General features: G+C 43.0%; 1 protein-coding gene across 1 annotated transcript; it reads left to right on the top strand.

Annotated features, from left to right (window-relative positions):
* The first annotated feature begins 1,125 nt into the window (after nucleotides 1-1,125).
* On the top strand, nucleotides 1,126-11,262 carry LOC135504710 (uncharacterized). Its single transcript, XM_064923505.1, has 17 exons — nucleotides 1,126-1,576; nucleotides 1,818-1,833; nucleotides 1,988-2,104; nucleotides 2,836-2,930; nucleotides 3,288-3,368; nucleotides 3,457-3,568; nucleotides 3,701-3,870; nucleotides 3,970-4,038; nucleotides 4,167-4,233; nucleotides 4,491-4,687; nucleotides 4,765-4,812; nucleotides 4,909-4,954; nucleotides 6,453-6,604; nucleotides 6,689-6,757; nucleotides 6,856-6,907; nucleotides 7,061-7,168; nucleotides 7,461-11,262. The coding sequence occupies exons 1-17, from the start codon at nucleotides 1,463-1,465 to the stop codon at nucleotides 8,330-8,332; spliced, it is 2,385 nt and encodes a 794-aa protein (XP_064779577.1). The 5' UTR covers nucleotides 1,126-1,462; the 3' UTR covers nucleotides 8,333-11,262.
* The last annotated feature ends 3,287 nt before the right edge of the window (nucleotides 11,263-14,549 follow it).

Genomic DNA, 14,549 nt, shown 5'->3' with positions numbered 1-14,549 from the left:
AGAGAGCCCACTTACCGTCAACTACATTCAACAATTTCTGAGCATTATAGTGTGTGTGTGTGTGTGTGTGTGTGTGTGTGTTTGAGAGAGATATTGCACAACTGACAAACTTTCCACCACGTCTGACACATGGATACACATATACAGACAGACTTACTGTATAATAACATGAATATTACCCTATCCAAATAACCAAGGCTGTTCAAAGTCCATAACTGAATTTACACATTTCAGAGGTCCTTCCCCTAGCTTTGTAGGATGTGAATAGAGACCGTTTTGAATAGAATCCAACAATAGCAATACAATAATCGTTTTGTGGTGAAGAGGAATAGATGTGACCTGATAATAGCCTATAAACATTACGGAATCAGATATCTCACTAATCTACCGCTGTTAACGCTATCTTTACACCACTGAGAAGTTTTTCAGATTCGTCCTGGGTTCAAATATATGCATACTCAGAGTATTTGAGTATTTTCAAATAATATGGTCCGAATCAACTACTTCTGTTGGAAGTATTTTACCATTTAAAAAAATGTATAGGCCTAGCATAGGCTACTATTTGAATTATTTTCAAATACTTATTTCCAAATACATTATTTCAAATACCAGGCAGACCTGGGTTAATACAATATTTGCATTTGAGTAAGTTCAAATACATGCCAATATTTGCTAAGTGTTATTTTAAAATACATTCTAATATTCAACTACTTGTATTTTCAAGTATTTCCAAATGTCTTCGAAAGTAATTGAAATACTAAAAATAGTAGGCCTCAACACTAACTGTGCAGCGGACTGCAATATTTATGCAGCAAACATTTCCGTCCTTCCCGCAGTTAAATAAACTGTTCTTTCTCAGTATACTCTGACTATTATTTCCTTACTGTTAGTTAAAGCAAACTTCACACTCTCGGCAATCCAAGACGTAGAGCAGCAACAGTACTAGCTTGAACATTTGGCTAGTTCGTTTTGCATGGCCCGATGCCCCGGGAGTGGAGATTTCTCTTAAGGACCAATGGAACGGTCCGCCTAACCGGGGCACCGGGCAATACAAAACGTATTCGCCCAATGGTATACTGTGGGAGGTAACTACTGATGTAACCTGTCTGTCTGGAGTAGGCGACTGGAGAGGTGGAGCTGTATGTTGTAAACTAGCCAGCGATTACGCACTCTCCCAAGACACAATTTAACTCGCAGGGAACTATTCGATCAGTTCTTAGGAACATACAAGAACAACATGGCACTGGAACATAACATGTTGGCCTACCTACTTTTCAGTTGTATTGAATTACATTTATTTGGTTTTGAAATGCACTCTGTAGTGTAAACATGTATGTATGTTTACATGTATGTTTACACTACATCCCACTGGATTTTGCGTTTGTCGGCTGCCTGAGCGTTGTTCTAGCAACGTCGGATACAATGTGACTTTTCCAAGTGTCTCTGGTGTCAGTACTGATCAATGTTCATGATGAGTTGCGGAAATGAACCAGCACGTGCTGTGCTCCTGTTGTGTTTGCTGCTGCTCCTGCACGCCGCGGAGGAGAAACCACGCGCTAAACTAACTGTCACCGAGGTAAAGGAATGAATCATACCATCTTTGATGTTAATCTTCATGGAGATAATGTAACTAATAAGCAATGGAGACATTATACTCAGACTGTAGCCTATCGATAATGGAAATTATGTATTGAAAATGCATTAGGCTATGTGAACCTGCATCAATATTCACTTCACATGTCAATAACAAACTCAACACAGCCATGCTCTGTTTCTTCTCCTTCTTCCTTTCCCTGTCTCCTCCACTTTATCCATAGATTCAACACCATAATGGTAAGTGTTAATTTAGTCCATGGTCCCCTTGGAGAGCTGATCTTATACACAATATGAAGAGGAACAGTTTATTTGGAATTGAGACTTCACGTGGACATTTTACTCCATATGTTGTACAGTTTTGAATGTTCTGTGGCATTTGTTTTTTCTATAGGTTCCACCTGGAACTTGGAGAGTCTTCCCCAGCTGAGTTTGTCCACCTTCCGGTTCTCTCCATCACAAGGCTCCTGTTCTGCTTGTGTCCATGTCCGTGTCAGAATGAAAGCTGCAGGTAAGGCCTTGAACTCTGTCTCCCATCCACAAACAATCACACTCTCCACATCATCCTCTTCCACGTCAGAACCTTCTTCCAGCTTACTTTTATCCAGTCTTCATCTCAGTCTCCCTTTCTCTGACCTTGTGTTTGTTGTCCCCCATGATGAAATTGGGTAGGGGACTATGGATTTGTCTCTGTATGTTAGTACATTAGTCACACACGATATCTCAGACACCAGTGGCCTGATGTTTGATAAAACTTGGGTGAATGATGCATCTTGTTATAGAGATCCAGCATTTACAAAATTACACTGATTGTCCAGATGGTGGCGGTATAACAAGAGATTGAAAATGCTAACTTTGTCAGGTCATGCCCCTCATCCTGTTTTGACCTAAAAGTCATGCAATTTGGTACATAGGTCCCTCTCCTCAGGGACCCCATAAGACTCAACATATGCAAGAACATTCATATCAACCACACAGTGGCTCTATAACGGGCACATGTTTATATCGCTTGATCTGTTTGAAATTTGGCACATATGCTCAGGAATATTAGTCTAGCCAACCCATGCAATATCTCAGACACCACTGGCCCGATTTAGACGAATGAATGATGCGTCTTGCCATTAGAGGTCCAGCATTTACAAAATCACATGTTATTGACCCAAAGGGTGGGCGCTATGACTTTCTCTTGTTCTACCTTTACTGCCACGATTCCTTAATCTGTCCTCTGTTTTTCCTCTCTAGACTTTACTGGGACACTGACTATTACCTACCTGGAGCTGTCAACTAGTACTCACAGAATCATCTCCATAGAAAATGTCAAAAATCGCACTTTACAGGTAACAACAACTCTTCATTCCACTGACCAGTGAATATTCCTTAGCTACCAAAGTTATCAGCTGGATAGGATAGATGGATACAATTAAGTTCACTTTCTTACCCTCTTATCTATTAATTGTCCCCCACGATGAAATCGTGGAGGGGACTGTGGATCTATCTCCATCAGTTAGTGCGTTCGTACGTTAGTCACACACGATATCTGTGACGGTACTGGTCTGAATTTGATTAAACTTGGGTGAATGATGCGTCTTGCCATAGAGATCTGTCATTTACAAAATTACACTGATTTCCCAAGGGGGGCCCTGCATCATTTGTGGGGAATAACATGTTGACTGTTGCCTTGTTTTTATTTTAAGTGGAGAGGCCCGCTTCCATTCAACGGAGGAAAGACCAAAATCAAACGTTTACGTCTCCATAATATTGGCCATCAAATTTTGGTAAGATCTGATATTTTCATGCGCGCACACATTAAAACAGGTGAACGTGTGTTTCTGATAATGGTGCTGTGTCTCTGCTGCCCGCCAGTGGGAGTTGGTGTATGACTGTTTCCCGGCCGATGCAGGGCGACAAGTGTATGTGTCTTTGTCCTCCAAACCAAAGAGAGAAGACAGGTACATCGTACAAGACATCTGTCCAGGTAATGAATCTCAAAACCTAACCTTCCACATCCATCACTTTTCCCCTTACCTCATGTGATCAAAATGACGTAATAATTTATTACATTTCTATAGTCATTTTGCATACTATGACTCTGTCTGTGGTGATTCAGATCCAGTGCCGGAGTTTGACCTGTTTGTTGATGAGCTGGCTCGATCCCTCACTGTAACTGTAGCCACTGGGGACCACATGTACCAGCCGGCTCTCTCACCTGAAGTGTACACCAGGCTGTGCTACAGACAGACAGACTCAGAATGCTCCAACCTTTCTCCTCTTACCACTGTAAGTCCATTGTGTGTGTGTGTAGACGTGTTTCAAAAGGTGAAAGTTGTGTACAAAGATGTATATAATTTGTTTATGGATAACGTATGTTTTCACCAGATTGACACCAATCAGGCATTGTCAGTGACTCTCAGGTTCCCCTACCTGCTTCGCTGTGTCTGTGTACAGGTAAGGTCTCACTCGACTACATATCAGATAATGTGCAATGGACAGTGACATTGCTGCATGGCTCAAACTATGTCCCATGTAAGTGTCCTTTTACTTGTCTTGTCTGTTTGTATGTCTGCCTGCTACAGGTATATTACACACACCTGGATGCAAGGCGAACCACAGTTTGCCCATTTGTGAACAGCTCATTAGGTGGTGAGTATTCGTGTTTTTTTTTAATGTCTCTTAGACTTGTGTGAGATGCAGTAGTTGATGATTAGCTTCAGTTACCTGTAAATTGCCCTGTGAATCTGATCTGGGAAACCAGGGGCTTTCTGCTGGATCTATTATTATTATTGTGAGTCACAGATAAACCAGCAGAGCATGCAGTTCTTAGAGACTGAAGTCATCTTGGTGCATTCACTCCTCACACTACTATCTGTAATAATGCACTGTCTGTGTGTTATTTGAAGAGGGCAGAGATGTGTGGCGCTCCAGTTTTGTGACTCTGTATGGTGAGTTGGGTTCCAACCTGGCATGGAGTTCCCCGTGTCCTGCTGCTTACCTGAAGCTCTCTGCCTCCCTCTGCTGGCAACACCAGAGAAACACATCCCACTGCACTCCCATCTTCAACTCCACACTGGAGGACATAGTGGAGAAGAGAGATCTGGTAAGGGTTGGTGATTACTATGATGATGAAGAGGAGGATAATAATGATGAATATTCCCTTCCCTCTCCCTTTGACAGAAATATAATGTTTCTGCTGTGGATAAACACCCTCAGATGTGTGTGCAGGTAAGACTGTGAGCCGATACATGTATAATATCAACAGTTAACTGTATAGTACATGTGGGTTTCAGTCGCTCATGTTCTCATGTCTCTCCTCTGTAGTTGTCCTTCAGAAGCAGTTTTGATGTCCACTGTCCATTCCTGCCAGGTGAGAGACCACAAGACCGCAGTGATATGAATACTGTGCTTGATATTGTTATTTTTTTAACCTTTTATTTAACTACACAAGTCAGTTAAGAACAAATTCTTATTTACAATGACGGCCTACCCCGGCCAAACCCAGACGACGCTGGGCCAATTATGCGCCACCCTATGGGACTCCCAGTCACGGCCAATTATGATACAGCCTGGATTCAAATCTGTAGTGACACCTCAAGCATTGAGATGCAGTGCCTTTAGACCGCTGCGCCACTCGGGAGCTCATAAACACATCTTCTGTGCCACTAAGAGCGGTAAAACTCCATACCACTTTTAGTCTACCCAAATGCATGCAAGACCCTCCCTTCGGCAAATCCGACCATGAGTCTATAAACCCTTCTTTCTGATTCCAAACAAACGCTCAAACAGGAAGTACCATCCGACCCGAGGCTACAATACTATTTTGCTAATACAGACTGGAATAAGTTCCGGGGATCAACCGATAGCATTGAGGAGTTTACCACATCAGTCACGGGCTTCATCAATAAGTGCATAGACGATGTCGTTCCCAGAGACTTGGCCGTGTGGTGCCAGGACAACAACCTCTACCTCAACGTCAGCAAAACCAAGAAGCTTATCGTGAACTACAGGAGAAGGGTTCCTTAAAATGTTATACAGCTGGGCCCCAGTCTTATGCTAAATAGCCATAAGACTGCTAAATGGTTAATTAAATGGTTCATCACTCCAGAGAACGTGTTTCCACTGCTCCAGAGTCCAATGGCGATGAGCTTTACACCACTCCAGCCAACGCTTGGCATTGCGCATGGTGATTTTAGGCTTGTGTGCTGCTGCTCGGCCATGGAAACCCATTTCATGAAACTCCTGACTAACAGTTCTTGTCCTGACATTGTTTCCAGAGGCAGTTTGGAACTCGATAGTGAGTGTTGCAACTGAAGACAGGCGATTTTTAAGCGCTATGCGCTTCAGCACTCAGCGGTACTGTTCTGTGAGCTTGTGTGTTCTATCACTTTGTGGCTGAGAAGTTGTTGCTCCTAGACGTTTCCACTTCACAATAACAGCATTTACAGTTGACCGGGGCAGCTCTAGCTGGGCAGAAATTTGATGAACTGACTTGTTGGCATCCTATGACAGTGCCATGTTTGAAAGTCACTGAGCTCTTCAGTAAGGCCATTCCACTGCCAATGATTGTCTATGGAGATTGCATGGTTGTGCTCGATTTAAAAATATATGTTTTATACACCTGTCAGCAAAGGGTGTGGCTGAAATAGCCTAATCCACTAATTTGAAGGGATGTCCACATACTTTTGAATATGTAGTTTATCTACCTCAAATTCCTGGTACTGTATATAGTTTAATTCCTCTTGTGTTACTATTTGTATGTATTTATTTATTTATATATATATTTCATTGTAACAGTAAAGTCTACATCCATTTCGCGCATATGACCGATAAAATGTGATTTGAACATCTCTCCTTCCTTCCCTCAGGTATGTCTAAGTGGGAGGCATATGTTGGTCCTGGTTCACAGAGTCTCCGTGTCTATCTCACTTCCACTATCACAGCATCCTTTGCTGCTCAACTCTGTGTATGGCAGGACAAGGGATGTGTGTCCAGAGGAGCTATCTACTTAGTAAACATGGTAAGGTAAGAAGACACTGTTACCGTATTCTAGAGCTGTAGACACTGGTCCATGCTGTTAAGAGTGCAGTTTTCTGTTGTACAGGGTGGGGGGACCAGAGAGACACAGCTGAACCTGCCCTTATCCTTCCTAACTGAGAGACTATGTGTGCAGGTATGACCTAACTATGAATGTTTTTTGTATTATGTGAAAGGATATCTTACCTTACTTTGACTTTCTTTTCATTTCACGCTCTCTTTAACTCTCTGAAGGTGTGGCGGTCAGATCCTCCACAGTATGGGAGGAGAATACTCTGTCCTGACTGTGAGTTCTCTCTCTCTCACACACACACACACATTCACACACACACACACACACACACACACACACACACACACACACACACACACACACACACACACACATTCACACACACCTTCCAGCACTTATAAGTAGTATCCTCATATGACTTCTCAGATTCCCACAGGAGATGGGGTCTCTATGCTGTTGCAGCCTTGACACTTCTGGTTACTGTGGCAATGCTGGGACGCCTCATCCACTATGTGACCAAGAATGGAGTCACAGGTCAGTTTTTTGTAGCCCCTTGTGTCCTCAGTCATATTATATTGCATTAACACTGTTTGCAATATTATGTACTGTTTTTGACCTACTTGTCTGCTCTTTGTATCACCTTATCCTTCAAACCTAATTTAATCCACATTTGATTTGATCCCAAAGGCTTAATGGCCATCAGTACAATAATAGAGAAATCAAGCAATAACTTACAATCATTTCCAATCATTTTTTTTGTCTCATCCCCGTAACCCTCTCCTTTGTGTGTGTGTGTCTGCCTCGCCCCTTCTCTCGCTCCCTGCAGGTTGGCTGTTCATCCAGAGGCCTGTGTTGTTGGTGCGTTCCTCAGAGCTGTCAACCCATGTGTCTCCCGTGTGTGCTTTGGCCTCCATTCTACAGGTAGAGCTGTGTGCTGACGTGCGCATGGCTCTGTGGGTCCAGATCTCCAATGGGGATGGTCCTGGGGCTATGGAGAGGTCTGGGGCTGGTGTGGCTGAGCTGGGCCCTGTGCCCTGGATGTATGGACAGTGGGAGGCAGTCAGAGAGGCAGGAGGCCGGGTGCTGATCATATGGAGCCCAGAGGCTAAGGAGTCCTACAAGAGCTGGAGAGAAGAGCGAGATGGAGGGAATAGGAGAGATGGGAAAAAGATAGGAGGGAGTAAAGGAGAGGAGATGCGACAAGGGGAGAGTGAAGGAGAGGAGCTGAAAGGACTTGAGTTAACAAGAGATAAACAGGAGCAAGCAGGAATGGAGAAAGGAGTGGAATGGAAAGAGGAAGGTTGGAGCGGAGAGGAGGAAAGGGAGCCCTCCTCAGTGACGGGGCCGGTGTTCAGGGCTGCCCTGTCCTGTCTGCAGGGGGCACTACAGGGGACAGGCAAGAGCCACGGCTTTGCCCTTGTCTACTTCCAGGACCTCTGTCACAGCCGAGACATCCCCAAAGACCTCAGAGGTGTCCCGCGCTACTGCCTGCCACGGGATTTTGGGGGACTGATAAGAGAGCTGGGCGGGATGGCTCGAGGAAGGAACAATGTGATTGGCAGCTGGCACTGCTGGCTCAGACTCCTCTCCAAAACATTGTCGCTTTGGTTGGCACGACGACTAACTCACAAGGTGAGTTGCCACGGACGCACCCACAGGAAGAAGAGGGTCCAAAACCGAAATTATCGCAGAAAGTGATGTCAGAGAGGACACTAAGCAGGCATGTGTCGCCACTGTCAACCAATTAAGAGAGGACAGAGCCAAGCACTTTGCAGGATGAGTCACTCAGCGGGCCACCGTGGTGATGAGGCAGGGCATCTCAGGTTTGACCTTTTATACAGGGCCAGTTTTTTTGTTGTCTTGACTGTAATATGAGGCATGGATGGTGTAGTGACCCAAACAGAGACACTGAACATTTATGCCTATCAAGTCAATAGGGGGTAACACTTCACCACTAAGATACCTTACCACTTGATTCGCTAAGCTAAGTAAATATGGTCGTCTGGGTACATCCCACGTAGGGCCACAGTTTGTTCTTTGTGTACTGAGTGCACTGTTTGAACCTGACCATGAAGCCACACACATCAGCCTTACCGTTGTGGGTTTGCCTGAACAAAGGAGACAACTTAATCTAGGGAATATCTCCTACAAAATCAACCACCCTCTGTTAATACAACAAGATTTAAATTCACTACATTACTCTGAACAATCTTGGCTAATTATTTTGTTTTGATTATATAAGTGATTTTTGACATAATATAGTGAAATCAGAACAAGTTGACATGGCAGAGTGCATGGGGGCTGCCACATCAAGCAGCATTAAGGGAAATGTTCAAGAAAAGGAGGCTTGAAGTACAGTTGCTGGGCACAACACACCAAAGGAAACGGTTCACCCTATCTTCATCTTGGAGAGAAAAATCCTTACAAGGGAGGAGGCCAGAGCTAACCCCCTGAAGGAAGAATAGCTCAACCATAGCATACAGGGAATCCACCCAAGCCACTTGAGGTTGGTACAGAGAGTGCACTCTGGCATATCTAAGTAAATAGGAGGCAAGGGCAAGTCCTTATTGGAGGAATATCTGTCTGTGGAAAGCATGTACTGTTCAAGGAAAACAAACCTGTCAGTCTGAAGTCACGCAGGCCAATCAGAACTCAGTTCAAGGTACAATCAAAGAGATGCCTGAATCAGCAGATGATAGAGTTTCTGACCAAAGCAGGCTGCAAGACTGGGGAAAGTTATGAAACGCATGATTCAATGCAAGAACCAACTCACTAACTGTTCCAATGGAGAGCGCTTTGTGTACATTGAAGCAGTGCCTCCCCCAAACCCAGACCGCGCTCTGCAAAGATGGGTCCACACTGGGTCAAAATATTATTCTATGGATCGTGCAATGGACAGCGTCAAGACGAGCCAGAACAAAAGCCTGCACTGAGCCCAAAATGCATTCCAGCCACCGAAGATAACTTTAATTACATAGAGGAGATGTACAGTATAGCTAGTCTGTGCTGGATGACAACGCCTGCCTGAAAGTGGAACAGAGCTATCAGAAACACCCGCAGAATCTGGAGAAATTCAGGCCACTTCTACACCAAAAAATAAGGGGGATGAGACTGGAGAAAACAGTGTGCCAGACCCAACTATACATTCTAATGAGCAGAGAAAGAAGAAATAATTAAGTAGCAAAAGAATGTGAAGAGAAAAAAATGGAAGTGACAAAAGCAGAGTAAAAAAAGAAGAAAGGCAAGACCTAAGATAGTAAGATGAACAGAAGGCAGTGCAACTCACTTGGGAGGGCAAAAGAAGGGAATCCATCCTTTAATTATCTTATTCCCTCTGTGCTCTGTTCCTCTGTTCTCTACAGGCAAGTAAGAGACCTAGGGAGACTCACAAAGTTAAGTCTGGAACAGAAGTCAAAGAAAGAAAATGATGATGAACAGGACCAAATCCCCAGATCACAAGTGAATAACACAAAAAGTCTACCCAGGAAGTATAAGGGTGATAGAACCATCATGGACAATGTGTGATGTAAATATTACCTGAGCTTGATGATCACTAACTCACTGGACACACCACGTAATTTCAACGTGGAAATGTGGGTAATATTTGGGTAAGACATTGATAGATTTCACTGTGCTTCATCTAATACCATAACCAAATTACCTGGATTGCAGTTCAGATTATATTAAAAGTACATAGTGTCAATGATCAATGTTGTTTGAGATTTTACACAGATTATTATAGCAATTGTGAAGATCTCCACAGACCTGTGATGACCTTTGCATGCTATCTTGAACATGCACACTTTCTATAATTACACAAGACATTTATAGTTCCAGTAGGCTAACCTCAGAATGTGGCCATGGATCTGTTACTTATTTTAAGGTAGAATAAGTACTGCTACATTAGCCTTATTGCTATATACTGTATTACAAAAGTAAATGGAACTGTCCAAGGTACATATTCTTCAAATGTTGATATTTGGTTGCCAAATGTATTTCAATATCCAGTTTGTCTACAAATTAATAATTTGTTGGATTCACATATCCATCTCAACCAAAAATCTAAGTTAAAGAATTGTCACTAGAGCCGTGCGCTGAAAATCCTGGACACATTCTGTACAATGTACTGAGCTTTGAACACATCTGATTTTTCAAATGTGAAGCTTGTCTTCAAGTGTCTCTCAATGGTCTTTCCCCTGAAACCCCTGCCCTAACAGATGCCGGAGCTGCAAAGGCCTGGAATGTCCACCAGGGAAAACTGCGGGGTCTTTCTACTGCATTGTTTCCCAACAGGCTGCTACTGCTTCAGCAGTGTAATCATGTATGAACTGCCGTGTGTTATCCAACAGACCCATTAAGACTGTATGTCCAAGTTGTAAATATTACTGCTATGAGATTTGCTTAGGTGCATCTAATTGAAGGCTGGCATTGTCGATATAATTATGATAAATGTACAGATGTGATATTTTTATTGATTACGTATTTCTTTTCATTAAAGTCTATTTTGGGACGGGTGTTGAAAATGAGCTTGAGCTAGACACACTAGTGCAATGCATCGGACGATTGTTTGTTCATTGTGTCGATGTGTTTGTCCCCATTCAAATAAACTGAACTATTATTGTATGAAACTGAATGTCCTTGATATGTACCCTCACCACAGGTGCTCACGTCATCACAGGTTACAGAAACTGTCTTGCTGTACAACATTAAAACCTATTCAGTCTGTCTACAAACAGGCTCTCAAAGTGCTTGATAGGAAGCCCAATAGCCATCATCATTGTCACATCCTTAGAAAGCATGAGCTCTTGAGTTGGGAAAATCTTGTGCAATACACCGACACATGTCTTGTATTCAAGATCCTTAATGGCCTGGCTCCCCCTCCACTCAATATTTTTATTAAACAGAAAACCCAGACATATGGCAGCAGATCCACAAGGTCTGCCATGAGAGGTGACTGTATAGTTCCCCTAAGGAAAAGCACCTTTAGTAAATCTGCATTCTCTGTGAGAGCTTCCCATGTCTGGAATACACTGCCATCAGACACACATAACTGCACCACATATCACACTTTCACAAAATGCTTGAAGACATGGCTAAAGGTCAATCAGATTTGTGAACATGGTCCCTAGCTGTGTGTTGCCGCTTTCCATGTTGTCTGTTGTCTGTAGCTTGTGAGGTGTGGAAACACTTTGTTGCTTTTATGAATTTTGTCTTGCTGCTTTTTGTTCTATGTTGCTCTGTCTGTATGCTAACGTCTTGCTTGTCCTATGTTGCTCTGTCTGTATGCTATGTCTTGCTTGTCCTATGTTGCTATGTCTTGCTTGTTCTATGTTGCTATTGTCTATATTGTAATTGTTTTTAATAACCTGCCCAGGGACTGCGGTTGAAAATTAGCCGGCTGGCTAAAACCGGAACTTTTACTGAAACGTTGATTAATGTGCACTGTCCCTGTAAAAATAAAAATAAACTCAAACTCAAACTCACTTCATCACTCTGATTAAAGTATGTGATATCTTTGGGCACTAACTATACATACAAAGTGTTGTTTTACCCAAGTCTCCACTTGACTGTCAGAACCTTTCTGGAATATGTAGTTCTACTGAAGTGCACAGCATCAACATGCCCCAACTTGAGCCAGCACATGTCCATCTCTAACTGGTTGGCAGTAGAACTGCCTGCTATGCACAATGCCATAGAGATGATATACAATGTCTGGGTATAGAGACTACTCCTACATTGTAATGAGCTCAACTGGACCGGGATAGGTCAGCTCCAATGAGCTTGTATGGACTGTACTGAAACCTAAGGTATATGAGAAATAGACACCTTAGTGACTCATTCTCTGGTCCAATGATGACATGGTCTTAGTTTAATATTGTAATTATTCAAGACTTTGTTTTCAGAATATTTCACTTTGCAGTATGTTGTTATCAACTATCACACCCTGATCTGTTTCACCTGTCTGTGTGCTTGTCTCTACCCCTCCACGTGTCGCCCATCTTGCCCATTATCCCTTGTGTATTTATACCTGTGTTCTCTGTCTGTTGCCAGTTTGTCATCCCGGCTCCCCGGTATTGTCACGGGCAGGAGGTATGGCTATCCACCCAAGATCTGTCCCCCCCCCCCCCCCAGGTGTAATCCCGCAAACTGTCCCCCTCTGGTTTATGGGCCCTTTCTCCATCTCCAAGGTTATTAGCCCCTCTGCTGATCATCTTTTGTTGCTCCGTACCCTTCGTAACTTCTAAAGGATCGGCGTCCCTTCAACAGGACAGTTGTAAATCATGCAGTCATGTCAAGATCGCAGATTTGAGAGAAACAACAAATATCAAGACTTCACTATATCATTAGGGGTGTAGTATATCCTATAGGACCATATTTGGTCAGAGCGATGCCTTCATGGCATGCCGACGACACGGGCAGTCATCTCTTGAACTTTGTCAACTAAGCACCAATCGGGGTCAAACAAAGCTAGCTAGATAGCCAATAAGCTGGGCTTTACAGGAGTATCCAGAAACCATTTATATGTCTTAAAATGTAGTTACTAACTTTGTACGACAGCATGCCTTTTCATTTTGGACAAATTATAAGGATATTCACAGTTATGAAAACTGGTTGTTTTGCAAATGTTGAACTTATATGGCCACTAATACTTGGAAAGCTAAATCAAAGTCCAAGTATACAGATTTGACAATATTCTTACATACAAATATAAAAATATAATATGAATGCAAATGGATGGCTCCTTCACGATTTTCCCAAATGTACCCGGGGACTTCAGGCTTGCAGTTCACTCATACTTCAAGTTATCCATCAAACTTTGCACATACACTGCTGCCATGTTGTGGACACTATCGGAATTACAACCAGAGTGATGGCTAGAACTGTGCCCTTTCTCTTGCATTTCAAAGATGGTGGTAGAAAAATACTTTTTTTTCTTATTTTCTTCTACAAGATCTATTGTGTTATTCTACTACATTCAATTCACATTTCCACAAACTTAAGTGTTCCCTTTCAAATGGTACCAAGAATATTAGATTTGGGTATGTCATTTGGGCAAAAATTGGGGGAAAAAAGGAAGTTATGCCTAAACATCCCACCTTTCATGTGTCCAGAGCCAAACCTATTTCTCACAGCCCTTTGTCTACTGTTTCCAGGCCCACCCCCTCTACACTGTCTCGGTGAGGCGTCTCCTGAAGGTTCGACCTCTGGGCAGGGGGTTCTAGTACCTGGTTGACTGGGAGGGTTATGGCCCGGAGGAGAGGTGCTGGGTCCCCGCCAGGGACATCCTGGACCCAGGCCTCATCAGGGTGTCGACGTTGAAAAACCGCGATCATCCAGGTATATACCCAGGTAGGACACCAGGTGACGCCCCGAGAGTGTGCTTGTCTCCACCCCCCTCCAGGTGTCGCCCATCTTCCCCATTATCCCCTGTGTATTTATACCTGTTCAGTTTGTGAAGTTTCGAATGGGGGGTCGTTTTGCCAAAATCCATTTTATGTTTTTAGTCATGAGTAATTAACTGATCTTTAGGTTGCCTTTGTGTGTGTGTGTGTGTGTGTGTGTGTGTGTGTGTGTGTGTGTGTGTGTGTGTGTGTGTGTGTGTGTGTGTGTGTGTGTGTATAACGTTTATAGATCTGACTTCCATTAGACTAAATTGCAATTGCAATTACCATAAGACAATTGTTCTACCCAGAGAAGTAAGTAATGTTTGCAATTATATGCAGTAAACAGAGGCGCATCTGTTGTCATTGAAGGTTTAAATGCATTCTGTGTTTAATGACTTCACCCTATGCATTGTGTGGACTTGAGTGCATGTTACATACACTTTGAAATGCTATTTTGTACATGAGTAAAAATGTGTGTTTCTAAATGTCCTTGATGTATATTTATCCTTTTTGCTTTCTACAGACACTTT

The sequence above is a fragment of the Oncorhynchus masou genome, chromosome 18 (genome assembly GCF_036934945.1).
Source record: "Oncorhynchus masou masou isolate Uvic2021 chromosome 18, UVic_Omas_1.1, whole genome shotgun sequence".
NCBI classification, from domain to species: domain Eukaryota; kingdom Metazoa; phylum Chordata; class Actinopteri; order Salmoniformes; family Salmonidae; genus Oncorhynchus; species Oncorhynchus masou.
This window is presented reverse-complemented; position numbering and strand designations above follow the sequence as displayed.

Excerpts from the sequence above, each read along its gene's own strand:
- LOC135504710 (XM_064923505.1), top strand. The coding sequence starts at position 1,463 with ATGTTCATGATGAGTTGCGGAAATGAACCAGCACGTGCTGTGCTCCTG. Across the intron at positions 2,931-3,287 it reads TCAAAAATCGCACTTTACAG|TGGAGAGGCCCGCTTCCATT; the intron begins GTAACAACAACT and ends TTTTATTTTAAG. Across the intron at positions 3,569-3,700 it reads CGTACAAGACATCTGTCCAG|ATCCAGTGCCGGAGTTTGAC; the intron begins GTAATGAATCTC and ends GTGGTGATTCAG.